At 45.3% G+C, this 27,732-nt stretch overlaps 2 protein-coding genes and 1 long non-coding RNA gene across 5 annotated transcripts in view; all 3 read left to right on the top strand.

The window, feature by feature from the left end:
• LOC121587410 (synaptopodin) overlaps positions 1-17,485 on the top strand; it is a 50,654-nt gene extending 33,169 nt beyond the window's left edge. Inside the window, exons 3-4 of one of the 2 annotated variants that reach the window (XM_041904298.2) lie at positions 300-2,608; positions 15,376-17,485. In XM_041904298.2, coding sequence (XP_041760232.2) covers positions 300-2,608; positions 15,376-16,377 — 3,311 coding nt within the window. In that variant the 3' untranslated portion in view covers positions 16,378-17,485. Of the gene's footprint in view, positions 1-299; positions 2,609-15,375 lie in introns of those variants that run through there. The other variant, XR_006004063.1, reaches the window with a different exon arrangement.
• A 683-nt stretch (positions 17,486-18,168) lies between these two features.
• On the top strand, positions 18,169-20,195 carry LOC121536252. The gene is made up of 2 exons (XR_005994841.2): positions 18,169-18,829; positions 18,865-20,195. It is a non-coding gene; the product is annotated as an uncharacterized LOC121536252 (long non-coding RNA).
• A 2,484-nt stretch (positions 20,196-22,679) lies between these two features.
• Positions 22,680-27,732, top strand: part of LOC121587422 (tetraspanin-17) — a 45,933-nt gene continuing 40,880 nt past the window's right edge. For both annotated transcript variants that reach the window (XM_041904306.2, XM_041904314.1), the window contains exon 1: positions 22,680-23,244. In XM_041904306.2, coding sequence (XP_041760240.1) covers positions 23,146-23,244 — 99 coding nt within the window. In that variant the 5' untranslated portion in view covers positions 22,680-23,145. The remainder of the gene's footprint in view (positions 23,245-27,732) is intronic.

The following is a 27,732-nucleotide window of genomic DNA, read 5'->3' as shown; positions in this document are numbered from 1 at the left end:
AGTTGCCGGAGAGGAAGGAAACTGCTCAAGGATTTCACCATGATTTTAAAGAAGTTACAGAGTTTAATGGCTGTGATAGGAGAAAACTGAGGATGGATCAACAACATTGTAGTTACTCCACAATACTAACCTAAATGACAGTGAAAAGAAGGAAGCCTGTACAGAATAAATAAGCTTTCATCAAATAACAATCTTGATTTCTCTCTCCCCCCTCCTCCATCTCTCTATTACTCCTTCTCTCTCTCTCCCTCTTCCTGCATCCCTCTCCACCTCCTCTCTCCCTCCCTCCTTCCCTCCAGACCTGACACGTAGTGCCAGCCTATCAGAAAAGGAGTTGAAGGAGGCGAGGGTGAGGTCACAGATCATCGCGGCCCAGCTGACCGTCCCGTCTGGCTGCTCCAACTCTCGCGGCGTCCAGCTCTTCAACCGCCGCAAGAAGAGGGTCAACGCCTTCACGCTAGATAGCTGTGGGGAACGAAGGAGGGAAGAGGAGAGAGAGGAGAGAGAAGAGAGAGAAGGAGATAACAGGAACAACAACCTGACATGGGAGGAGGAGAAGGGGGGTCCTAGTGAGGGGACAGAGACAGACGGACAATTGAACTGGAAGAACAGCATCGGGATAAAACCACCACTCTGGTCACCACCCTCTGGAAGTGAGGTCACAGGAAGTGACATCATGGAGGACCCAGGTAATGAGCACATCTACAAGGGAGTGGACGTGATACAAGAGAGACACTTCCAGCCGGTGAACGAGAGACAAGGGGAGGCGGAAGAGAGGAGTGGAGAGAGAGAAAGAGAGGAGATATATGAGGATATTGAGGGTGAAGTGAAGGATGAGATTATACCAGTAAATGACAACAACACTGGTCCAGTCAGAGAGGAAGTGGGGATGAATAGGGGGTCATACACATACCCCACAGCTCCCCCTGAGACCCATAATGGCTTCCACAGCACCCAGGGCTCTGCTGGAGAGATCAAAAATGGCGGGCCAGTTTCTATGTCCCTGTCCAGACAGACCCCCACCATCGTCAACCGGACAGCCAGACCCTTCTTCTCCCCACCCACCGTACAGCCCAAGTCCCCAGAGGCAAGGAGTCCCGTCATGGATAACAACATACCCCCAGCCCCCTCCTATCCTACCCCCACCCTTCCCCCAGCTCCCTCCTACTCCACTCCCCCTCTGCCTCCTTTCACCGCCACTCGCCCTGTCGCCTTCTCTCCTCCTCCCCCTCCTCCCTCATACTCTATGCCTCCACTCCCAGCCTTCCCCATCCATCCTCCTCCTCCCTCCCAGTCTCTCTCCAGTCCTCCCCCCATGTCTACCGTCATGTTTCCTAGGTCTACACCCATCCCCCAGTACAACCCTCCTCCTACAGCTGCCCCAGTGCCCCAGTATCTACCCCCCAACCCTCCTGTCACCCAATACATCCCTCCTCCTACCTCCCCTAGACCCAACATCTTTGTCCCCTTCACCCCTCAGCCTATTGGCCAACAGAACCAGCAGCAGCCAATCAAAACGGGCATCCTGGAGGAAGGGGCGGCGGCCATCAGACGATCGTCTACAGCCAGGAAGTCCATGTTCACCTTTAAGGAGAAGCCTGTCATGGCACCCAACCCTGAACTCCTCTCCCTGGTCCAGGGGAATGATGATAGGAAGAAGCACGGCCTCCGCTCCGTTCCCGACCCAGCCCCAGAGGAGGAGCTGCTGGCTCTGGGGGCCGAGGCCTCTAACTTCCTAGCCAGGGAAGAGTTGAAGGCGGAGGCTGCCAAGGTGCCGGAGTGGTCCTCCTGTCTCAAGAGCTCCAGGACCAGGGAGCCCAGAGGGCAGCACCAGCCAGAGCAGACCCTGACCAACGCATCAGGGAAGGGGGCCGAGCTGTTCGCGAAGCGCCAGTCCAGGATGGAGAAGTACGTAGTGGAGAATCAGAATGTCTCCGGTGGTGGAGGTGGTCAGATGAGGTCTCCGTCTCCAACCGCGTCTCTGCCGCCGTCTTGGGTCTACCCATCTAATATGCCTGGCCGGGTCAAAGCTATCGCTAACAACACTGACCTCAGCGCCAGGCTGACCCAGACCCTCCAGACCCCTCAGCCTGGGAACAGGAGGCCCAGCCAGCAGGCTCCAACCCCGGCCCCGGTCCCCGAGGAACCACCCCTGGAGAACGGCTGCACCAAGATAGAGATGGACCTCTCCAGGCACCAGCCCTACCAGCTCAACTCCTCCCTGTTCATCTTCAACCCAGTCCAGGACTCTACCAGCACCCTGCTGAGCGCTCTGCCCCGGGGGGCCCCGCCAACACCCAAACCCCTGGTCTCATCTGAGGCTTACTCCAGGCAGGCCTCCCTGCCCTCCTCCAACCCTCCATCACACAACTACAACAGCCTGCCCCGCTTCAGGCCTACCCAGTCCCCATCACTTCAGCCCCCATCAGGAGGAATTGGAGGTGGGGATTACTATCCTCCACAACACGGGGGGACTCCACAGCTGAGGGACCCCAGGATCACCTCTCCTGTCTCTGCCTTCTCTCCGGAGAGAGTCGCCTCTCCTCGGTCGGGCGTCCAGGCACCCAGACCCACCTTCTCTACCAAGAGGGCAGGGATCGAACCCCAGGTGTGGAGGCCTTCTTTCTTCTTCTACCGATAGATCTACTCTGTTTCTACTCTGCTTTTACTCTGTTCTACTCTTCCTGTTAACACGACCAAAGTACAACAGATAGACAGACAGGAATAGCCTTATTTTAACATATTGCACACACCAGACACTGGATACACACACTAGATTTATTGGATACCTAGATACTACAGGTTTAGACGTCACTGTTGATGTTATTTCACAGTACAAAGCTCAACATAGATTATTTTTCTACACACAAAGCCAAATATTTGGTTGGAGTTCCTTGTGGAATCTTGATTTCATGGTTTGAATTTATGCTGCTTCATTAGTGGTTAAAGAAAACAAGTCTGCTATGCAACTGACAAACACCCTCTGTATGCTATAGATCCAGAGATCAAATCCCAAAAGAACATTATTTAATGTCAGTTAACATTTTAGTCATTTAGCAGACACTCTTATCCAGAGCGACTTACAAGAGCAATTAGGGTTAAGTGCCTTGCTTAAGGGCACATCGACAGATTTTACATCTAGTCGGCTCGGGGATTAGAACCAGCAACCTTTCGGTTACTGGCACAACGCTCTTACCCACTAAGCTACCTGCCGCCCAGTTAACAGAGGAATATTTGCGAAATAGTACCAAAATATAAAAACCAGTAAGTGGAAAAGCCCCATATTCTGTCAGCTCCTAAATAACTTTGGGATGAGAAATCGGTTCACACTTTTTCCAGTGTTTTTCCCATCTAAGTCTCCAGAAAGACTTGAGAGCGAGAGACACAAAGCGCTTTAACAGATGCTCTGGCGTCTATTTTATGATCTATGATTTGTAATTTAATACAAGCTTACAGACATGAAAGTATCAGGCAGGGAACTCCCTTAATGTCTCTGTCTCTACAGGGGAATATAGACTGACTGATGTTTGAAATGGCACCCTATTCCCTATATAGTACACTACCAGGGCCCATAGGGTGCTGGTCAAAAGTAGTGCACTATATAGGAAATAGGGTGCCATTTGGGACATGACCCTAGACTTCTGTTTCTCAGTTTCTCTGCCCTTTAGTTCGAGAACTACCGCATGATATATACTACTACCACTGTCCTGTGAGCCCTGGCTCTGAGGCCATTGATGTCAGTCATTTACAGACAGCACTGCTGCATGCCATTTGACGTAATGTAACTTCTATGGTTTTTTACGACTCGACTGATTTATACGTGAAAATATAACTCTGAGTGGGTTTTTTTTAGATTCACAATGTTGATCACTAAACCAGCTAGCTGACAACAAGGACTATGGTTTCTTTGTTCCTCTTTTCTTTTATGCACCGATTTCTGTTTTCCAATTCTGTTTCTGTATCTATAAACTTCTCTTTTCTGTTGGACTGTTTATATTTTTCTGTTGGACTGTTTCTGTTTCTCTCCTGATTAAAGCTTTATCCTTTCTTTTGTTTGTTTTTCTACCTTTCCTTCTGTTTCCCACTCATCTACTTTTATAGTACCTTAAACGTTCTGTTCTTTAGCTGCCCTGACTTTTCTATTGTCATAGTTTAATGAAGCGTATAGCGCATTGAACAAATGTATATCTCTGCAGGAAAACATTTGAAAGCAGTTAATAGACACGGTACAAATGTATATTCCTGAAGGCTAACACCCAGTTTAAAACACAAAGAGCCGGCAGAGTATAACAACAGTTGCATACATCAATGCAACACCAACAATCAGCCTTTTTAAGAAGTAACAGTTTTAAAAGATTCTCCCTGAAGGGAAAGGAAACACCCTGTACAATATGAGTGATTACACTGCATTCCACAACCTGGTTTTTGTGTAGGAAGGGTCTTAGCTTTCTAAAAGCCCCAGAAGGTTAAAAGCATTCAGACAAATGGTCCCATGGCCCCTACCTTCAAAAGGATGGTATGACCCACTGGCCTTTCTTGTCTAGCATGAAAACATTCCAGGCTCAAGGTACAAGTTACCCTTAGCATGACCTAGTGAGATATACAAGACGGAGGCTAAATCAAGCTAGTCATCTTGACTACTTTCTTATGGCATTCTCACTGGAACCTACAGTTTAAAAGGTGTTGATAGGGGACAGAATGCGGTCGGACCATCAAACAATTGGCATATACATTACTCTTACAGAATCTCCACGTGGGCGAGGATATTGGAAATGTAATCAAAGCCTATTGGATGATAATTTATAACATTTTACTACATAACATTGGTACAGCAGATCCCCTTATTGTATGGGACGCTTTTAATTGTGCCTTTAGAGGCCATGCAATTCAATACTTATCTTTAAAACAAAAGCAATTTAGGTCAAAATAATTCATATTAACATAGGAAATAGAGGGACTAACAGTAAAGATAGATAGCAATAAAACTGTACCATAGAGGCACAGAATACGTTAGAGGAAAGAGAAAAAAAATGGAGGAACTTATTCAAGAAAGATCAAGTGTAATGGATGGAATATGGGGGAAAATGCACCACATTCTTTTTTAAATCTTCAACATAGAAATGCTACCAAAAATGAATTTACTGAAACTTGTTACAAAATGACGGAGTCACCCATGATTCAGCAAACAATATTTTGAAAGAGGAAGCAAAGTACTTTAAGCCTATGTTTTCGTTTCAGTCTCCTCCGTCTCCACTAACCGAAGTTAATTGTAAGGATTTTTTTTCCTATTAATAATGTAAAATTAACAGCTGTACAGAAAGACTCATGTGAAGGCTAAATTACACAGGAGAAACTACAGTATGTATATATGGCAAGTAGAAATCAAAACTGGATCAAAATTGGATAGTGTTCAGAGATCTATGGGAGGGGTTGAGTGGAGCTGATTATTGTAAAATATACTGTGTCCGTAAAATGTATATACACTGAACAAAAATAGAAATGTAACATGCAACAATTTCAAAGATTTTACTGAGTTACAGTTCATTTAAGGAAATCAATCAATTGAAATCAATTCATTAGGCCCTAATCTACAGATTTCATATGACTGGGTATACAGATATGCATCTGTTGGTCACAGAGACGTTTTTTTTTTTTAAAGGTAGGGGCGTGGATCAGAAAACCAGTCAGTGTCTGGTGTGACCACCATTTGCCTCATGCAGTGCGACATCTCCTTCACTTAGAGTTGATAAGGCTGTTGATTGTGGCCTGTGGAATGTTGTCCCACTCCTCTTCAATGTCTGTGCGAAGTTGCTGGATATGGGCAGGAACTGGAACACACTGTCATACACATCGATCCAGGGCATCCCAAACATGCTTAATGGGTGACATGTCTGGTGAGTATGCAGGCCATGGAAGAACTGGGACATTTTCAGCTTTCAGGAATTGTGTACAGATCCTTGTGACATGGGGCTGTGCATTATCATGCTGAAACATGAGGTGATGGCGGCGGATGAATGGCCTGACAATGGGCCTCAGGATCTTGTCACGGTATCTCTGTGCATTCAAATTGCCATCGATAAAATGCAATTGTGTTCATTGTCCGTAGCTTATGCCTGCCCATATCATAATCCCACCGCCACCATGGGGCACTCTGTTCACAACTTTGACATCAACAAACCACTCGCCCACACGACGCCATACACGCTGTCCGCCACCTGTGTAATGATCATGCTGTTTAATCAGCTTCTTGATATGCCACAGCTGTCTGGTGGAAGGATTATCTTGACAAAGGAGAAATGCTCACTAACAGGGATGTAAACAAATTTGTACACAACATTTGAGAAAAATACGCTTTTATTTCAGCTCAGGGAACATGGGACCAACACTTTACATGTTGCGTTTGTATTTTTGTTCAGGATAGTATGTATAAGCTGAAAGTAGCAGTCTTAAGTTTTGTTGTCCATTAGTTTACTCTAATTACGGGAGGGGTGGTAGGGTTAGGGGAAAATAATAAAGGAAAATATATTTTAAAAGTTTGGACACACCTAATCATTCAAGGGTATTTTCTACATTGTAGAATAATAGTTAAGACATCAAAACCATGAAATAACACATATGGAATCATGTAGTAACCAAAAAAGTGTTAAACAAATCAAAATATATTTTATATTCTTCAAAGTAGCCACCCTTTGCCTTGATGACAGCTTTGATCACTCTTGGCATTCTCTCAACCAGCTTCATGAGGAATGCTTTTCCAACAGTCAAAGAAGGAGTTCCGACATACGCTGAGCACTCGTTGGCTGCTTTTCCTTCACTTTGCGGACCGACTCATCCAAAACCATCTCAATTGGCTTGAGGTCGGGATATTGTGGAGGCCAGGTCATCTGATGCAGCACTCCATCACTCTCCTTCTTGGTCAAATAGCCCTTACACAGCCTGGAGGTGTGTTCTGGGTCATTGTCCTGTTGAAAAGCAAATGATAGTCCCACTAAGCGCAAACCAGATGGGATGGCGTATCGCTGCAGAATGCTGTGGTGGCCATGCTGGTTAAGTGTGCCTTGAATTCTAAATAAATCACAGATAGTGTCACCAGCAAAGCACCCACACACCATCACACCTCCTCCTCCATGCTTCACGGTGGGAACCACACATGAAGAGATCATCCGTTCACCTATTCTGCATCTCACAAAAATCTCAAATTTGGACTAATCAGACCAAAGCACAGATTTCCACCTGTCTAATGTCCATTGCTCATGTTTCTTGGCCCAAAAAGTATCTTCTTCTTATTGGTGTCCTTTAGTAGTGGTTTCTTTGCAGCAATTCGACCATGAACGCTTGATTCACACAGTCCCCTCTAAACAGTTGAGGTTGAGATGTGTCTGTTAATTGAACTCTGTGAAGCATTTATTTGGGCTGCAATTTCTGAGGCTGGTAACTCTAATGAACTTATCCTCTGCAGCAGAGGTAACTCTGGGTCTTCCATTCCTGTGGTCGTCCTCATGAGAGCCAGTTTCATCATAGCGCTTGATATTTTTTGCGACTGCACTTGAAAAAACGTTGAAAGTTCTTGACATTTTCTGGATTTACTGACCTTTATGTCTTAAAGTAATGATGGACTGTTGTTTCTCTTTGCTTATTTGAGCTGTTCTTGCCATAATATGGACTTGGTCTTTTACGAAATAGGGCTATCTTCTGTGTACCACCCCTACCTTGTCACAACACAACTGATTGGCTCAAACGCATTAATAAGCAAAGAAATTCCACTAATTAACTTCTAACAAGGCACACCTGTTAATTGAAATGTATTCCAGGTGACTACCTCATGAAGCCAAGAGAATGCCAAGAGTGTGCAAAGCTGTCATCAAGGCAAAGGCTACTTTAAAGAATCTCAAATATAATATATATTTTGATTTGTTTAACACTTTTTTGGTTACTACATGATTCCATATGTGTTCTTTTTATAGTTTTGATGTCTAAAAATAAAGAAAACACTGGAATGAGTAGGTGTGTCCAAACTTTTGACTGGTACTGTAGATATTACACAAAAATATATGTGGGATTGAAAATGATGCAGACAATTACATTGATGGAAGCCACAATCTTTCTGCAATATATACAATACAAATAGTAAATAAATAAAATAAAATAAATAGTTAGTACCTTAGGGACTAGGTACAGATCTAGGATCAGCCTACTCTTTCCAAATCCTAACCTTCACCATTATGGAATAGAACGCAAACTGTAAAAACTGACCTTAGATCAGTCTATCCTGTCTATACACACCATTCAACTATTCAGAATAGTTATGCACGCTCAAGTTTTCAGGTTTTTTGTTATATTTCTTGCTTGTTTTCACAAAATAAATTATATTTTGCTTCTTCAAAGTGGTAGGCATGTTGTGGAAATCAAATGATACAAACCCCCCAAAAATATATTTTAATTCCAGGTTGTAAGGCAACGAAATAGGACAATTGGCAAGGGGGATGAAAACTTTAGCAAGCCACTGTAAGGTCCCACAGTTGACAGTGCATGTCAGAGCAGAAACCAAGCCATGAGGTCGAAGGAATTGTCCGTAGAGCTCCGAGACAGGATTGTGTGGAGGAACAGATCTGGGGAAGGGTACCAAAAAATGTCTGCAGCATTGAAGGTCTCCAAGAACACAGTGTCCTCATCATTCATAAATGGAAGAAGTTTGGAACATCAAGACGCTTACTAGAGCTGGCAGCCTGGCCAAACTGAGCAATCGGGGGGGAAGGGCCTTGGTAAGGGAGGTGACCAAGAACCCAATGGTCACTCTGAAAGAGCTCCAGAGTTCCTCTGTGGAGATGGGATGAACCTTCCAGAAGGACAACCATCTATGCAGCACTCCACCAATTAGGCCTTTATGGCAGAGTGGCCAGATGAAAGCCACTCTTCAGTAAAAGGCACATGACAGCCCACTTGGAGTTTGCCAAAAGGCACCCTAAGGACTCTCAGACCATGAGAAAGATTCTCTGGTCTGATGAAACCAAGATTTGTCCTGAATGCCAAGCGTCACATCTGGAAGAAACCTGGCACCATCCCAACGGTGAAGCATGGTGGTGGCAGCATCATGCTGTGGGGATGTTTTTCAGCGGTAGGGACTGGGAGACTAGTCAGGATTGAGGGAACGATGAACGGAGCAAAGTACAGAGAGATCCTTGATGAAAACCTGCTCCAGAGCGCTCAGGACCTCAGACTGGGGCGAAGGTTCACCTTCCAACAGGACAACGACCCTAAGCACACAGCCAAGACAACGCAGGAGTGGCTTCGGGACAAGTCTCTGAATGTCCTTGAGTGGCCCAGCCAGAGCCCGGACTTGAACCCGATCGAACATCTCTGGAGAGACCTGAAAATAGCTGTGCAGGGACGCTCCCCATCCAACCTGACAGAGGTTGAGAGGATCTGCAGAGAAGAATGGGAGAAAACTCCCCAAATACAGGTGTGCCAAGCTTGTAGAGTCATACCCAAGAAGACTCAAGGCTGTAATCGCTGCCAAAGGTGCTTCAACCAAGTACTGAGTAAAGGGTCTGAATACTTATGTAAATGTAATATTTCCATTATTATTATTATATATTTTTTTCCAAAGGTTTCTACAAACCTGTTTTTGCTTTGTCATTATGGGGCATCGTGTGTAGATTGATGAGGCAAAAAATTATTGAATCATTTTTGGAATAAGGCTGTAACGTAACGAAATGTGGAAAAAGTCAAGGGGTCTGAATACGAATGCGCTGTATAGATGTATTTATATTCTGGACTCTTCCGGCTCTTTCTGATACGTCTTAATTTCTTGTTCTTCTTTTTAAATGTTTGGATAATGTGTGTATTGTTATTGTGTTGCTAGATATTGCTGCACTGTTGGAGCTAGAGACATAAAAATTTCGCTGCACCTACGATAACATCTTCAAAACTGTGCACGCGACCAATAAACTTTGATTCCATTTTATTTGTATCGGGGGTAACTTCAGAGTAACACTGGTTCAATAATAATAAAGCTCCCCAAGAGCCTCAGCAGGGTAACAGCAAATCCTGAAAACTTTTGCTCAAGGTACATGTTGTCCTTAGGGCCTGATAGGCACAGATATAGGATTAGCCTGGCCAAGCCAAATACTAAATGGAACCAGTAGGGGGTGAAAAGCACAAAACTGACCTCAGATCAGTGTCGTACTCTGAATCTGATCAACACTAGTTCAAGGTGAAAAGAAAGCTCGCCAGGATTCTTTGCCGGGTATCAGCAAAGCCTGTATCAAGAGCTTAACATTATAAGAAACTCTCTTGTAACAGCAGACCTACCAAGCTCTTCAGGAGTCTAGGGAACAGCAGACCTACCAAGCTCTTCAGAAGCCTAGGGAACAGCAGACCTACCAAGCTCTTCAGGAGCCTAGGGAACAGCAGACCTACCAAGCTCTTCAGGAGTCTAGGGAACAGCGGACCTACCAAGCTCTTCAGGAGGCTAGAGAACAGCAGACCTACCAAGCTCTTCAGGAGTCTAGGGAACAGCGGACCTACCAAGCTCTTCAGGAGTCTAGGGAACAGCAGATCCACCAAGCTCTTCAGGAGTCTAGGGAACAGCAGACCTACCAAGCTCTTCAGGAGTCTAGGGAACAGCAGACCTACCAAGCTCTTCAGGAGTCTAGGGAACAGCAGACCTACCAAGCTCTTCAGGAGTCTAGGGACCAGCAGACCTACCAAGCTCTTCAGGAGTCTAGGGAACAGCAGACCTACCAAGCTCTTCAGGAGTCTAGGGAACAGCAGATCCACAGTGCCAAGCTCTTCAGGAGTCTAGGGAACAGCAGACCTACCAAGCTCTTCAGGAGTCTAGGGAACAGCAGATCCACCAAGCTCTTCAGGAGTCTAGGGAACAGCAGACCTACCAAGCTCTTCAGGAGTCTAGGGAACAGCAGACCTACCAAGCTCTTCAGGAGTCTAGGGAACAGCGGACCTACCAAGCTCTTCAGGAGTCTAGGGAACAGCAGATCCACCAAGCTCTTCAGGAGTCTAGGGAACAGCAGACCTACCAAGCTCTTCAGGAGTCTAGGGAACAGCAGACCTACCAAGCTCTTCAGGAGTCTAGGGAACAGCAGACCTACCAAGCTCTTCAGGAGTCTAGGGAACAGCAGACCTACCAAGCTCTTCAGGAGTCTAGGGAACAGCAGACCTACCAAGCTCTTCAGGAGTCTAGGGAACAGCAGATCCACAGTGCCAAGCTCTTCAGGAGTCTAGGGAACAGCAGACCTACCAAGCTCTTCAGGAGTCTAGGGAACAGCAGATCCACAGTGCCAAGCTCTTCAGGAGTCTAGGGAACAGCAGACCTACCAAGCTCTTCAGGAGTCTAGGGAACAGCAGACCTACCAAGCTCTTCAGGAGTCTAGGGAACAGCAGACCTACCAAGCTCTTCAGGAGTCTAGGGAACAGCAGATCCACAGTGCCAAGCTCTTCAGGAGTCTAGGGAACAGCAGACCTACCAAGCTCTTCAGGAGTCTAGGGAACAGCAGATCCACCAAGCTCTTCAGGAGTCTAGGGAACAGCAGACCTACCAAGCTCTTCAGGAGTCTAGGGAACAGCAGACCTACCAAGCTCTTCAGGAGTCTAGGGAACAGCAGACCTACCAAGCTCTTCAGGAGTCTAGGGAACAGCAGACCTACCAAGCTCTTCAGGAGTCTAGGGAACAGCAGACCTACCAAGCTCTTCAGGAGTCTAGGGAACAGCAGACCTACCAAGCTCTTCAGGAGTCTAGGGAACAGCAGATCCACAGTGCCAAGCTCTTCAGGAGTCTAGGGAACAGCAGACCTACCAAGCTCTTCAGGAGTCTAGGGAACAGCAGACCTACCAAGCTCTTCAGAAGCCTAGGGAACAGTGGATCTACCAAGCTCTTCAGGAGGCTAGGGAACAGCAGATCCACAGTGCCAAGCTCTTCAGAAGCCTAGGGAACAGTGGATCTACCAAGCTCTTCAGGAGTCTAGGGAACAGCAGATCCACAGTGCCAAGCTCTTCAGAAGCCTAGGGAACAGTGGATCTACCAAGCTCTTCAGGAGCCTAGGGAACAGCAGATCCCCATAAAGGTTAGTCACCTCAGCTGGGCCAAACGGCGGTAACGTGAGAGGGACACTACAGACCAGGTGTCCTGTTTGGTTGCAGGGGCTCACAGACACACACAGATGGGAGCTGATAGTCGGGGGGTTGCTATGCAGTCTGTTTCAGCCCAAGTTGTCGTTGTCTTGTCAAGGAAACCGTGTAGCGTTGTTGAAAACAGTAGCCAAGTTTATGAGATGAACGAATAGAGCTAAATTCCTCTGTAGCTCGTGATCAATATATTAGAACATTTTAAATGGAGAGTTCGCTCTCTTTTCCTTCTGTACACCACGTGTGTATACCGAATGTTGCAGTGTGTGCAAGGAGCTCTTGTGAATGACTTCTCTCATGAAATGTGTTTCACCAAGCTGCACAATACCATGCATACGTATAACTGCTTTAATGTTGCTGGACCCCTGCCTTGGCAGCAGCTAATGGGGATCCTTAATAAATACACAAAAAAATACAAAAATACCTTCATTACAACAACGTTCTGAGGTCATTCTGTAGCCTATACTCTAAGTACCACCTGTGCTGTCTGTTGTATATCTCACTTCATACAGCACTGTCAATCAAAAAACATATCTTCCCTCATTTAACATTATCATGGTGTCTTAAATTCATGTCTCTTTACTCTAGTTTAACATTATCATGGTGTCTTCAAATCAAATCTTATTTTTTTGTCACATGCTTCGTAGACCACAGGTGTACAATAACAGTGAAATGCTTACAGGTCCTTTTCCAACAATGCAGAGTTAAAGATAAGTCAAAATAACATGGGTATATACAGGGAGTAGAAAATAACATGGCTATATACAGGGAGTAGAAAATAACATGTCTATATACAGGGAGTACCAGTACCAAGTCGATGTGCAGGAGTACGAGGTAAATGAGGTTGCTATGTACTGTACATATAGTAAAGTGAGTCCAGTGTGTGCATAGAGTCAGTGCCAGAGAGTTAGTGCAAAAAAGGTTTAATGCAGGTAGTCTGGGTAGCCATTTGATTAGCTATTTAGCAGTCTTGTTTAGAAGTCTTATGTCGTGAGGGTAGAAGCTGTTCAGGATCCTGTTGGTTCCAGACTTGGTGCATTGGTACCGCTTGCCGTGCGGTAGCAGAGAGAACAGTCTGTGGCTTGGGTGGCTGGAGTCTTTGACCATCTTTTGGGCCTTCCTCTGACACCGCCTGGTATAGAGGTCCTGGATGGCAGGGAGCTCAGCCCCAGTGATGTACTGGGTCGTACGCACACTACCCTCTGTAGCACCTTGCGGTCAGATGCCAAGCATTTGCCATACCAAGCGGTGATGAAGCCAGTCAAGATGCTCTCGATGGTGCAGCTGTATAATTTTTTGAGGAGGTCTCTGCCAAATCTTTTCAGCCTCCTGAGGGGGAAGAGGCATTGTCGTGCCCTCTTCAAGACTGTGTTGGTGTGTTTGGACCATGATATATCCTTAGTGATGTGGACACAGAGGAACTTGAAGCTCTCGACCCGTTCCACTGCAGCCTCGTGGATGTGAATGGGGGCGTGCCTGCTCCCCCCCGTTTACTGTAGTCCACAATCAGCTCCTTTGTCTTACTGACGTTGATGGAGAGGATGTTTGCCTGGCATCACACTGCCAGGTCTCTGACCTCCTCCCTATAGGCTGTCTCATCGTTGTCGGTGATCAGGCCTACCACCATCGTGTCGCATGAAAACGTAATGATGGTGTTGGAGTCGTGCGCGGCCACACAGTTGTGGGTGAACAGGGAGGACAGGACGGGACTAAGCACGCACCCCTGAGGGGCCCCGTGTTGAGGGCCAGTGTGGCGGCTGTGTTGTTGCCTACCCTCACCACTTGGAGGCGACCCGACAGGAAGTCCAGGATCCAGTTGCAGAGGGTGGTGTTCAGTCCCAGGGACCTTAGTTTAGTGATGAGCTTCGAGGGCACTATGGTGTTGAATGCTGAGCTGTAGTCAATGAACAGCATTCTCACGTAGGTGTTCCTTTTGTCCAAGTGGGAAAGGGCAGTGTGGAGTGCAATAGAGATTGCGTCATCTGTGGATCTGTTGGGGCGGTATGCAAATTGGAGTGGGTCCAGGGTGTCTGGGATGATGGTGTTGATGTGAGCCATGACCAGCCTTTCAAAGCATTTCATGGCTACAGATGCGAGTACTATGGGGCGATAGTCATTTAGACAGGTTACCTTGGCGTTCTTGGGCACAGGGACTATGGTGGTCTGCTTGAAACATGTAGGTATTACAGACTGGGTCAGGGAGAGGTTGAAAATGTTAGTGAAGACACTTACACTTGCCAGCTGGTCAGCGCATGCTCTGAATACAGGTCCTGGTAATCCATATGGCCCTGTGGCCTTGTGAATGTTAAACTGTTTAAAGGTCTTACTCACACAGTCGTCCGGAACAACTGGTGCTCTCATGCATGGTTCAGTGTTGCTTGCCTCGAAGCGAGCGTAGAAGGCATTTCGCTCGTCTTACATTCATGTCTCTTTTCCCTAGTTTAACATTATCATGGTGTCTTACATTAATGTCTCTATACCCTAGTTTAACATCATCATGGTGTCATACATTAATGTCTCTATACCCTGGTTTAACATCATCATGGTGTCTTACATTAATGTCTCTATACCCTAGTTTAACATCATCATGGTGTCTTACATTAATGTCTCTATACCCTAGTTTAACATCATCATGGTGTCTTACATTAATGTCTCTATACCCTAGTTTAACATCATCATGGTGTCTTACATTAATGTCTCTATACCCTAGTTTAACATCATCATGGTGTCTTACATTAATGTCTCTATACCCTAGTTTAACATTATCATGGTGTCTTACATTAATGTCTCTATACCCTAGTTTAACATCATCATGGTGTCTTACATTAATGTCTCTATACCCTAGTTTAACATCATCATGGTGTCTTACATTAATGTCTCTATACCCTAGTTTAACATCATCATGGTGTCTTACATTAATGTCTCTATACCCTAGTTTAACATCATCATGGTGTCTTACATTAATGTCTCTATACCCTAGTTTAACATCATCATGGTGTCTTACATTAATGTCTCTATACCCTAGTTTAACATCATCATGGTGTCTTACATTAATGTCTCTATACCCTAGTTTAACATCATCATGGTGTCTTACATTAATGTCTCTATACCCTAGTTTAACATCATCATGGTGTCTTACATTAATGTCTCTATACCCTAGTTTAACATCATCATGGTGTCTTACATTAATGTCTCTATACTTTTACATGTGTTTTTACTCTTTACTCTCCACAGATGAGGAAGGAGTCCCCCCGAACCCCGACCCCCACCACCACCCCCACGACCACCCCCTCTCCCACCAGGACACCGCAGTTCCCCCGTCGGTTCAGCAGCCCAGAGGGACCCCCCACTCACAGTGGGGTCTGGTCCACCACCCCCCAGACCACCATCACCCCCTCCTCCTCCTCCTCTTCCAGGCACCTCCACCAGGCGACTGCCACCTCCACAGCCACCTCCCCTGTCTCCCCACCCTGGGAGACGAGGTGCAAGTCCCCCGCCGTGGTCAACCAGACCACCAAACCGTTCTCCACAGCCTCTTTATCCAGGCCTAAACCATCCACTACCACCTCACCTATATCGCCTAGATCTCCCTGGGGGTCCCGCTGTCAATCCCCTAACATCAACCAGACAACCAAGCCTTTCTCCACCACCATCTCCAACTCTTCCTCCTCCAGACCCTCTCACCCAGGCACCATCACGACTCCTCTCTCCCCCTCACCCCTGTCCCCTCCCTGGGGTTCCAGATGCCAGTCTCCCATCGTCAGCCCCAGCCCCAGCCCCAGCCCCAGCCACTCCAAGGCAAACCACCGCCTGTTAGCCAAGAACATCATCAATGCGGCCAAACGTAAAAACAGCCCGTCCCCAGGTGCTCTGAGCGGCCACAATCTCCCAATCTCCCCACTAGGTGGCAACCCGACCCACCAGCATCACCAGGGCTACGACTCCCAGCACCACCACAGCAGCAGCAGCTCCAAACCACCCTTCAGCCCCTACCAGTCCAGGGCCATGGGGTGCCAGTCTCCCCCCTTCGCCAGCCCTCCTCCCACCCCTACAGGGGTAATCCGGTCCCCGGTAAGGCTCTACAACACCAGGTCCCTCACTGACTCGGATGCTTCGGTGGAGTCGGAGGACTCTGGGCTGAGGTCTCCAGGACTGCAGCGTACCCAGAACACCTGTCCCCGGGGCTGGGGCGGCAGCCTGAGGGTGAAGAGGGGCAGTGTTGGCACCGACCTATAGGGGGAGCCTGGGAGAGAGGGTCAGGAGAAAGGACCATTGAGCTTGCCCAATAAGAGAGAAAAAGAAAACAGACAGAACATTGATAAAGGGACTGGTGGGTTTTGGGCAATTCTTAAATTCATTGACGTATAGGATCATCTAAGATGGAGGGCCAGCTCAGCGCTTGGCCCACAGGGGAGATATGGAAAGGACTTTGAAAGGAACTGACCTTGTGTGTTTGTTGCTTTGGAGCATCCAGGAGTAAGGGACAATAATGTTGACCACAGAGTAAATAACCTGATGCCCTTATGTTGACCACAGAGTAAATAACCTGCTGCCCTTATGTTGACCACAGAGTAAATAACCTGCTGCCCTTACAACACAGCTGGGACGTAGAAGCAACCCGTCTGGTGATTCTAAAGTCCACTAAAACCCACTGATTTGGCTGGCTGGCTATAGAAGAGTCCAGGACCATCAAGCTCAGAGCAAGCTCAACAGTGGGATTACTGAGAGGAGATTGAAGGGACAATTCACTGTTTCCTCTGCCTCTCATTCTTACATCTTATAAAATACTTTGTACATTTATTACACAGAAAAATGAAATGTAAGGGTTTCTAAAATCCAAAGCGACTTGTCTGCAATTTTAGATTTGGTCCTAATTGAAAAACAAAATGTGTTGTTGTATTCAGGAATTGCTGAAATGTAAAACTAGCTTACTTGCATTTGACTACGACAAAATGTCCATGAATAATCTTAATTATTACAGTAGCTTACTTAAGTTTACTCTAAGAAATTGTTTATTCTAATTTGTACCCCAAAAAAGTCCAACGGGCTAGAAAGAAATACCAAAGACAATATATGGAATGATGCAATGTTTTCAAAAACAGTGTTACACTTTTTCTCCCCCACATAAGGCATTGATAATGTGATGTCGTAGATAGGCTTTTGCAGTTATTTTGGATATATGTTTAAATGTTGCTGGGTATACATTGGAGTAGAAAGGAATGCAGTTAAACCAAAGGTTGACATGATGTTTGCAGGTCTGACACAGGTCAAACTGGGGAGAGAGAGAGAGAGAGAGAGAGAGAGAGAGAGAGAGAGAGAGAGAGAGAGAGAGAGAGAGAGAGAGAGAGAGACAGAGACAGAGAGAGAGAGAGAGAGAGAGAGAGAGACAGAGAGAGAGAGAGAGAGAGAGAGAGAGAGAGAGAGAGAGAGAGAGAGAGAGAGAGAGAGAGACCGTATTCTAAATGCCACCCTGTTCCCTATATAGTGCACTACCATTGACCCGAGCCTTATGGAACCTGGTCAAAAGTAGTGCACTAAATAGGGAATAGGGTGTCATTTGGGACGCAAACAAGAGTATTGATGGATCAGTTTCAGTACCGTAGTAGCAGTAGTGGCTACGGGGAGGCAGGTATAGGAGTTTGTAAATATAATATTATAGCTTACTGGACTACGCTTTCATCAACAAATCCCTTCGAAAGTTGACGTGATAGTTATTCGATTATGAAAACAAAGATGGGCTCTTCACGCTGAATGAGCATGTTATGATAGAATGGGTACAGTCAGAGCCATATATATACACTGACATTGTATAGATATGGCTCTGGTTACAGTGTAGTTTCTCTACCATAAAAATAAAAATAAACACCCATTTATTTTACCTTTATTTAACTAGGCAAGTCAGTTAAGAACAAATTCTTATTTACAATGACGGCCTACACCGGCCAAACCCGGACGACGCTGGGCCAATTGTGCTCCGCCCTACGGGACTCCCAATCACGGCTGGTTGTGATTCAGCCTGGAATCGAACCAGGGGGGTCTGTAGTGACGCCTCAAGCACTGAGATGCAGTGCCTTAGACCGCTGCGCCACTCGGGAGCCCATTCCATAACCTTACTATGCAAAGGATCAAGGAACGTTGGCGTTATTGTGGTATTGATGACATCACAAATGGCCAAAAACATACACTACAGCACAGTATATCCTTTTTATTGAACAGGAAAAAAAAATACAAAGCTTCTTATGCAGTCTTTACCTATCGCAGTGCAATAATGCATCTATCACCTCTATGTACTGTATATACAGTTACTGTATGTTGTTTTATGTACTGCTTTGTTTCAAATGAATGTACAGATTGGCAGGTAGAGAGGTAGAAGAGAGAGACAGAGACAGAGTGTTGACTTTTGAGAAGGTTTTTGTAGGTTTATATGTTAACCAATGGGACACAATGTTACCATTTCTAATACTGATATGTCGACTGTCCGGCACCAACAACAAACTAACAATGGCTGGGGACATCAAAATGACAACAAATACAGCATGTAGAAACCAAGGGTTGTTGTCAGTAATGTTGTAGAGACAAACATCTGTGTGTACCACAACGATGACGATCAAGGCAGCCAATAGGAAAGATTCATAAAAAGAGGCATTCCACAAGAGATGGTTGAGAGAATGTTGCAGTCAGACGTTAGGTTGGGATCGAGGTTGGGTCGAGGTTGGGATCGAGGTTGGGATCGAGGTTGGGATCGAGGTTGGGATCGGACGATAGGAGTAGGTTTGTTAAATGACCAAACTCTTGCTGAAGCAAGGCCTGTATTCTGCAAACAATACTCTAAATGCACATGCACATTTCAGTTTGCTTTAGATTTTGTACTTTATTTTATCAAGTTTCACTTGATTTTGCACTTCTTTGATTCATTCCATATTCCTATGGCTCACAGTATTGGACTGACTTTGATTGGCTGAAACAGGTGTCATTCACACAGAAACCTCACGCTTCTCCATAATCGGCATAGTAACAGTAAGACCGCCGCCACACACTAAAACGCAACACACTATAATAGCCTTTTTATGTTATACAGTAAAAACAATTATCAGTAAATGTAACCGTTGCACTTCAACCCTCTGGAGGCGTTGTATTTCAAGGCAAGGGGTCACCAAGGCCACCGACATCATTCCACATCTCTCCCTCCGCCCCGTAGCGGATCACATGGAGGATCACAAACAGAGCAGGACCACAGGAGTGGGTCTATCCTTGTCCCCTAACACGTATGGCTCTATGGGACTGCTGCATCAGCAGATTACTGACTAGTCACATGTGGGCTGTATTCATTAGACGCCAAAGGGAAAGAAAAGGGGCTGAAACAGGAAGGGACTACCTGAGCTTGTCCAATAATGATTTATTTTCCATTGCACTGCAATTTGCTACAGTGTGCCCTAATGAATAAGACCCTGATGTGTTGAATCTCTGACTGACAGGGACACCTGGTATTACGGTGACTTGGCACATTGGGTAAGCAGGAGTAACCTTCTCACTGTCACGGCTGCGTCTTAAATAGCACCCTATTCAGAGTAAACACATTTAGCTGATTGGTTTTCCTTGTGACAGCGAGGGTTGTTGTCAGAACATTCACAACAAGAAAGGATGAAATGCAACACGTCCAAATGGGAAAAATCAACGCTATATCAACAACACAATAATAGAAATAGGGTGGCATTTCAGATGCAGCCACTGTGGCTTTGTTTCAGCCTTGAGTAAACCCCCCCTCCCCTGTGAGACCCCCTCCCCCTGCTAATCAACACAGGATGGCTATGTCCCAATCCCAAGTGTTGATTGTAATTAGTTCTTAATAGAATGTATTTTACCAAGAGGGGGAGATTTCTTAGTTTGGGACACAGCCTATATTTGGTTCCGGTTTATTGGTAATACGACTAACAACCAATGATTTTGTGTATCAACAATATGTCTCATGTACCCCTCCTGCATTCTGTGTTATTTAAATAACTGAACACAAAAAAAACGAAATAAAAGCGATGACAGTAATTATGTCAATGTTGTGTCTGTGGTCTCTGTATCTCTGTCTCTTTCCAATTCAGGTCACAATACACTTCAGTTACATTACAACTATAAGAAGGCTATGTAGATGTTGTAGAGGCTAATCTGGGATATTACAACTGTAAGAAGGCTATGCAGATGTTGTAGAGGCTAATCTGGGATATTACAACTGTAAGAAGGCTATGTAGATGTTGTAGAGGCTAATCTGGGATATTACAACTGTAAGAAGGCTATGTAGATGTTATAGAGGCTAATCTGGGATATTACAACTATAAGAAGGCTATGTAGATGTTATAGAGGCTAATCTCGGATATTACCACTGTAAGAAGGCTATGTAGATGTTATAGAGGCAAATCTGGGATATTACAACTGTAAGAAGGCTATGTAGATGTTGTAGAGGCTAATATTGGATATTACAACTGTAAGAAGGCTATGTAGATGTTGTAGAGGCTATTCTGGAATATTACGTAAGAGATAATCAACGTGCATTCTATGGAAAATAATGAATGACGTGGAAGGTATGTTCCGCGACACGTTAGCGGAGGGCCTACGTAGATGTTGTAAAGGCTAATCTTGGATATTACAACAGGAAGAAGACTGTAGATTTTGTACAGGCTAATCTTGGAATACCTAAATTCATGGTGTTCTGTCATGACACATTATGCTAGTTAGCGTGCCATGGTTCTTATCCATGGCTCGTATCCATGGTCGTATCCATGGCTCGTATCCATGGTTCTTATCCATGGCTCATATCCATGGTCGTATCCATGGCTCGTATCCATGGTCGTATCCATGGTCGTATCCATGGCTCGTATCCATGGTCGTATCCATGGCTCGTATCCATGGTGGTGGTCTTTGGTAGTGTATGATAGAGGAAAAAGGACTATAACCACATACTAACTCAGAATCATTTAGTGCAGCACAGCAGCAGCCACCAAGAGAAAATCAATACAGATAGCAGCTAACAAGCAAACACAGTCTGTCAGGCAGACCTCTGGGCTTCTGAGCCCATTCAGCTATCTCACTGGTGTCTGTAAGAGATACTCTGGCTGCATCTTAAATGGCAGCCTAGTCCCTAAATAGAGCAACGTAGTGCACTACACAGGGAATAGAGAGTGCCATTTGAGACGCAGATCTCTCCATCTCTCACAAGATGAATATATTGATGAGGGAACTCTGTCATTCACACAGCAAGCCGGTGAAGACCAACTATATTGATTGTAGAGTTAAACATCCACTGGCTTTATCCACATAACAAGAACTATGCAGTAAATTAGCCTCAGGCAATCCTAGAGTATTGCTGTATCTATTTTGATAACTCATTTTGTCATGAGAACATAGCCAGACAGTAGCTACACATCATCTTGGGGATACTGACTTATTGAAATATGATTTGATATCAGATACTGAAGTAGCCTACATATTGGGCAGCTATACACATGTAAATGAGGGAGGAGAATTATTGGAATAATCATGATTGAGTGATTTACAGCCATGCATAGACTGCCACCTGTAGGACTAAAGAGGGAAGTTTTAATGACCAGTATCTCCACCTGTAGTAATCTAACATAACACCAGGTGGCAGTACAACACAGGTCAGATATGGACAAGTCAGGAATAACTGATATAGCCTGGCTGACGCAACCCACGTGACTAACAGCGCTGGGAAAGCTGTGACACACTGGTCTGGAAAGGAGGCCATTTGTTAATGCAATATTTGCTCAGAATTTGAGCAACGGGTTTGATTGTTTTTTTTCTCTCAGGGGTTGAGACTTGTTGTTTCTATTGAGACCGTTGTAATGGAAGGGGGCTGAGCTCGCTTGGGGGCTGTGTTTGTGGGTGTTTGAGTGAGAATAGACACAGAGGAGAGCAAAGTCACAGCCCCCTTCATTATAGATGCATTGTGCCGACAACGTCAAATATCCAATCATTCCAGACTCTGAAGTCAGGTGGACTTGGAGAGTTAAGTGTTAGCCAGACTATCACTGATAGGCCCACAGCACAACTAAGTTTAATGTTGTTAATTGCTGCACATTTGGTCTTATTCTGCATTGCTTTATTTTATCCATTTTAGTTTTAGTTTAGTAGTTGTACGAGGTTTATGTCACAAAAAAGTCACACTTTAAACAGTCAAATAACAAATGCAGGAATTGGCAGTGCCTCTTACCTGGTAACGTATGTATTTATGTTGTTCAAATAGCTAAATAGTTTTCACAGGGTATGTTCATCATTCACCGTTGTTCTGTTTGGTCTGTGTACTGCACCAGGAAAAAGCACACCAGCAGTGTTGTTACGGAATGATTCCACTAGAGTTCGCTGTAGATAAAAACGTTACCGAATGATTCCACTAGAGTTCGCTGTAGATAAAAACGTTACCGAATGATTCCACTAGAGTTCGCTGTAGATAAAAACGTTACCGAATGATTCCACTAGAGGTCGCTGTAGAAGAAAACGTCCAGACATTTGGCTAGATGGGTTTCCTCAGCTCAGTGCATATGACAGCGAGGGTTGTTGTCAACATGAAAGGTGAAACGCAAAACAATAAAATGCTGTGAACGGGAGAAATCGACCATATATCAACAAAACAAGAATTATTTGGATTTAGCTGTCAACTATCTGTTTAGTTATGGAGAGTATACACTGAACCGCAGATGAATGTATATTTTGTTTACACATCCAAAGTGCTTTTGGATCTGTTGTTAGCTAGAAAGCTAACGTTAGCTAGCTAGCTAACTCCAGCTAACTAGCTAGCCGGCGATGTGTTTGTGATTTGGTTGGCTAGCTAGCTAGCTAGTTAGCTGATTGTTTCGAGTTGTTTTATGGAGCTAGCTAGCCTGCGTGTTACACAACTAGTAGCTAGTTTGTCATTGCTGTGACTATAGGTTAGCTAACAAGCTAACTAACCAGTGGTGCTACATTGTTAGCTAGCTAGCTAGCCTCAAGGTTTACAGGATGAGTAACGTTAGCAGTCGAAAACGCCAGCATTTTAAAGGAGCCGAAGTGAGCTGCAGTGTCAAATACTTCTTGTTTGGATTTAACATCATATTCTGGGTAAGTAGCTAACATTTGTATTTCACACCTGCATGTATTTATTCTAAACAATAGTTTTTCTAGTGCTGCCCAAAAGAGACCAAGGAGAGCAGTTAAACAAGTTAAAACTATGCTCGGGCGCCAATCCTTAAAACTACATTAAGATATTATTTATCAAACAATCCTAAAATACTGTACAGCAAATTAGTCCCATAGATAGTGATCACTTTAGATCATTTCCTGTTATTGATTTGGTGATGGTAGCTACATATCTTGACAGTGATCATCTGCCAAGGTGAACGTGTCCCTGACGTATGCATCCCAACATTATGAGTGATTTGTTGATTTGAAACTGTCAATATTCCCATTAATAGCTTTATAAAAACAGTTGTTTGGGTGATCCATCATTCATCTGCTAATATTTAACTCATTGGGCAATATTGTGCGTGTTTGTGTGGAGTCTATTGTGTGGTTCCCAGCAGCCCTAGTGTGTTAGTAATGCGGGACAGCAGAATGCCAACAACAGTAAGTAGTAAATGACACTGTGTGTGGGTGGATGCTCCCCATAGTTCTGGTGAATAGCTGTTTGTAGGGTAGGTTTGAGTGTGTGTAGGCCTATGTGTGCCGGTATGCATGGTTGGGCTGTAGGAGTAAGAGAGCTAGCTAACTGTCCCTGTCCTCTATTGCCTTAATGCCTGTCCTTAACTTGACTGATAACCTCATACAATAGCCACTCTCACTCTGAGCTAACCTACTCTTGCCCATACACACCTCTCAAAGCATGGCTTAGACAGTGAGCCAGTGTACAGTACATGGTATCCACTGAGTCAGTGTCAGCAAACACTGTCATGGTAACGCACAAGGAGCTAACAGTCAGGGACAGGGTTATTTCATGTTGCCAACCTAAGTAGTAATTATATAACTGGTTGTTTGGATCCTGGAGTTATAGCTCCACTCTGGGTAATACCTGTTCCATTAGATTTAACAATGCGCTTCCACTGTCCCACCTCCCAGCCAGTCAATTTATAAACTTAATCTCCCCTGGAAAAAAGTGTCTAGACAATATTTCCCCGTGCTACTAGACTAGCATTTTTTTTCATTTCATTTTCATTTTTTATTTTTTTTGGTTTGCAACATCTGGTGTTTTATCTAAACCTTGCTGTATGCCTCTCCGACCGGTGGAACATTTTTTTTGTTTTTTTTTGTGTGATCCTCAACTGTGCAATGCAAATATGAACGTGACGAGGCAGACAGCTTTCTCTGATCCAGGCCAATTCATTTAAAAGGATCATTATAATGGATATATCCAAATAAATGGCCATAGAAACAAAGGTAAACAAATGAAAGTGCACGTAGTTTGCTGTCATTTCAGCTGCTGGATGTGATCGTGTGTTAGCTTTAGCTGGCTAGCTAGCAGAGGAGAAGGAGCTAGCCTGCATAGCTTCATGCCAAGGATTTGTTTAGCATAGCTACCGTTGCAAATAGAAGGTACGTCCCGCCCATTTGGCTACGTCCCGCCCATTTGGCTAGCAGCTTCAGAATCTTAGAACTAACGACTGGCTTTTGCCCGGACTATTTTGTATGCATTTATTCAATATAATGTTTTTAATGAGAACATGTCGTTAATCTTTTTTTAAATATGTTGGCGACTGTTTTATAAAAGCAATAAGGCTCTCAAATTCAGGAATTATGGAGAATAACACCCTCCTAAGAGCACCCTCTCATTGGCTTCGCCCCGGGCCTTAGAACAGCCAACAGCCCTTAGTCAGCTTCTCATTCCTTATTGCTTAAGTAGCCTTGTCTCAGCCAGAACATGCTGTATAGACTACCATGGCCTCAACACTAGGGTTACACTGCTGTGGTGGATAGACTACCATGGCCTCAACACTAGGGTTACACTGCTATGCTGGATAGACTACCATGGCCTCAACACTAGGGTTACACTGCTGTGCTGTATATACTACCATGGCCTCAACACTAGGGTTACACTGCTGTGGTGGATAGACTACCATGGCCTCAACACTAGGGTTACACTGCTGTGCTGTATAGACTACCATGGCCTCAACACTAGGGTTACACTGCTGTGGTGGATAGACTACCATGGCCTCAACACTAGGGTTACACTGCTATGCTGGATAGACTACCATGGCCTCAACACTAGGGTTACACTGCTGTGCTGTATAGACTACCATGGCCTCAACACTAGGGTTACACTGCTGTGGTGGATAGACTACCATGGCCTCAACACTAGGGTTACACTGCTGTGCTGTATAGACTACCATGGCCTCAACACTAGGGTTACACTGCTGTGCTGTATAGACTACCATGGCCTCAACACTAGGGTTACACTGCTGTGCTGTATAGACTACAATGGCCTCAACACTAGGGTTACACTGCTGTGCTGGATAGACTACCATGGCCTCAACACTAGGGTTACACTGCTGTGCTGTATAGACTACCATGGCCTCAACACTAGGGTTACACTGCTGTGGTGGATAGACTACCATGGCCTCAACACTAGGGTTACACTGCTGTGCTGGATAGACTACCATGGCCTCAACACTAGGGTTACACTGCTGTGCTGTATAGACTACAATGGCCTCAACTCTAGGGTTACACTGCTGTGGTGGATAGACTACCATGGCCTCAACACTAGGGTTACACTGCTGTGCTGGATAGACTACCATGGCCTCAACACTAGGGTTACACTGCTGTGCTGGATAGACTACCATGGCCTCAACACTAGGGTTACACTGCTGTGCTGTATAGACTACAATGGCCTCAACACTAGGGTTACACTGCTGTGCTGTATATACTACCATGGCCTCAACACTAGGGTTACACTGCTGTGCTGGATAGACTACCATGGCCTCAACACTAGGGTTACACTGCTGTGCTGTATATACTACCATGGCCTCAACACTAGGGTTACACTGCTATGCTGGATAGACTACCATGGCCTCAACACTAGGGTTACACTGCTGTGGTGGATAGACTACCATGGCCTCAACACTAGGGTTACACTGCTGTGCTGGATAGACTACCATGGCCTCAACACTAGGGTTACACTGCTGTGCTGTATAGACTACCATGGCCTCAACACTAGGGTTACACTGCTGTGGTGGATAGACTACCATGGCCTCAACACTAGGGTTACACTGCTGTGCTGGATAGACTACCATGGCCTCAACACTAGGGTTACACTGCTGTGCTGTATAGACTACCATGGCCTCAACACTAGGGTTACACTGCTATGCTGGATAGACTACCATGGCCTCAACACTAGGGTTACACTGCTGTGGTGGATAGACTACCATGGCCTCAACACTAGGGTTACACTGCTGTGCTGGATAGACTACCATGGCCTCAACACTAGGGTTACACTGCTGTGCTGTATAGACTACCATGGCCTCAACACTAGGGTTACACTGCTGTGCTGGATAGACTACCATGGCCTCAACACTAGGGTTACACTGCTGTGCTGGATAGACTACCATGGCCTCAACACTAGGGTTACACTGCTGTGCTGTATAGACTACAATGGCCTCAACACTAGGGTTACACTGCTGTGGTGGATAGACTACCATGGCCTCAACACTAGGGTTACACTGCTGTGCTGGATAGACTACCATGGCCTCAACACTAGGGTTACACTGCTTTGCTGGATAGACTACCATGGCCTCAACACTAGGGTTACACTGCTGTGCTGTATAGACTACAATGGCCTCAACACTAGGGTTACACTGCTGTGCTGTATAGACTACCATGGCCTCAACACTAGGGTTACACTGCTGTGCTGTATAGACTACCATGGCCTCAACACTAGGGTTACACTGCTGTGGTGGATAGACTACCATGGCCTCAACACTAGGGTTACACTGCTGTGCTGTATAGACTACAATGGCCTCAACACTAGGGTTACACTGCTGTGCTGTATATACTACCATGGCCTCAACACTAGGGTTACACTGCTGTGGTGGATAGACTACCATGGCCTCAACACTAGGGTTACACTGCTGTGCTGTATATACTACCATGGCCTCAACACTAGGGTTACACTGCTGTGGTGGATAGACTAGAATGGCCTCAACACTAGGGTTACACTGCTGTGCTGTATAGACTACCATGGCCTCAACACTAGGGTTACACTGCTGTGGTGGATAGACTACAATGGCCTCAACACTAGGGTTACACTGCTGTGGTGGATAGACTACAATGGCCTCAACACTAGGGTTACACTGCTGTGCTGTATAGACTACAATGGCCTCAACACTAGGGTTACACTGCTGTGCTGTATATACTACCATGACCTCAACACTAGGGTTACACTGCTGTGGTGGATAGACTACCATGGCCTCAACACTAGGGTTACACTGCTGTGCTGTATATACTACCATGGCCTCAACACTAGGGTTACACTGCTGTGGTGGATAGACTACCATGGCCTCAACACTAGGGTTACACTGCTGTGGTGGATAGACTACCATGGCCTCAACACTAGGGTTACAC

Source organism: Coregonus clupeaformis, chromosome 2 (genome assembly GCF_020615455.1).
Source record: "Coregonus clupeaformis isolate EN_2021a chromosome 2, ASM2061545v1, whole genome shotgun sequence".
Taxonomy (NCBI): Eukaryota; Metazoa; Chordata; class Actinopteri; order Salmoniformes; family Salmonidae; genus Coregonus; species Coregonus clupeaformis.
The sequence above is the reverse complement of the archived record's forward strand: the minus strand, read 5'-3'. Positions and strand labels throughout refer to the sequence as shown.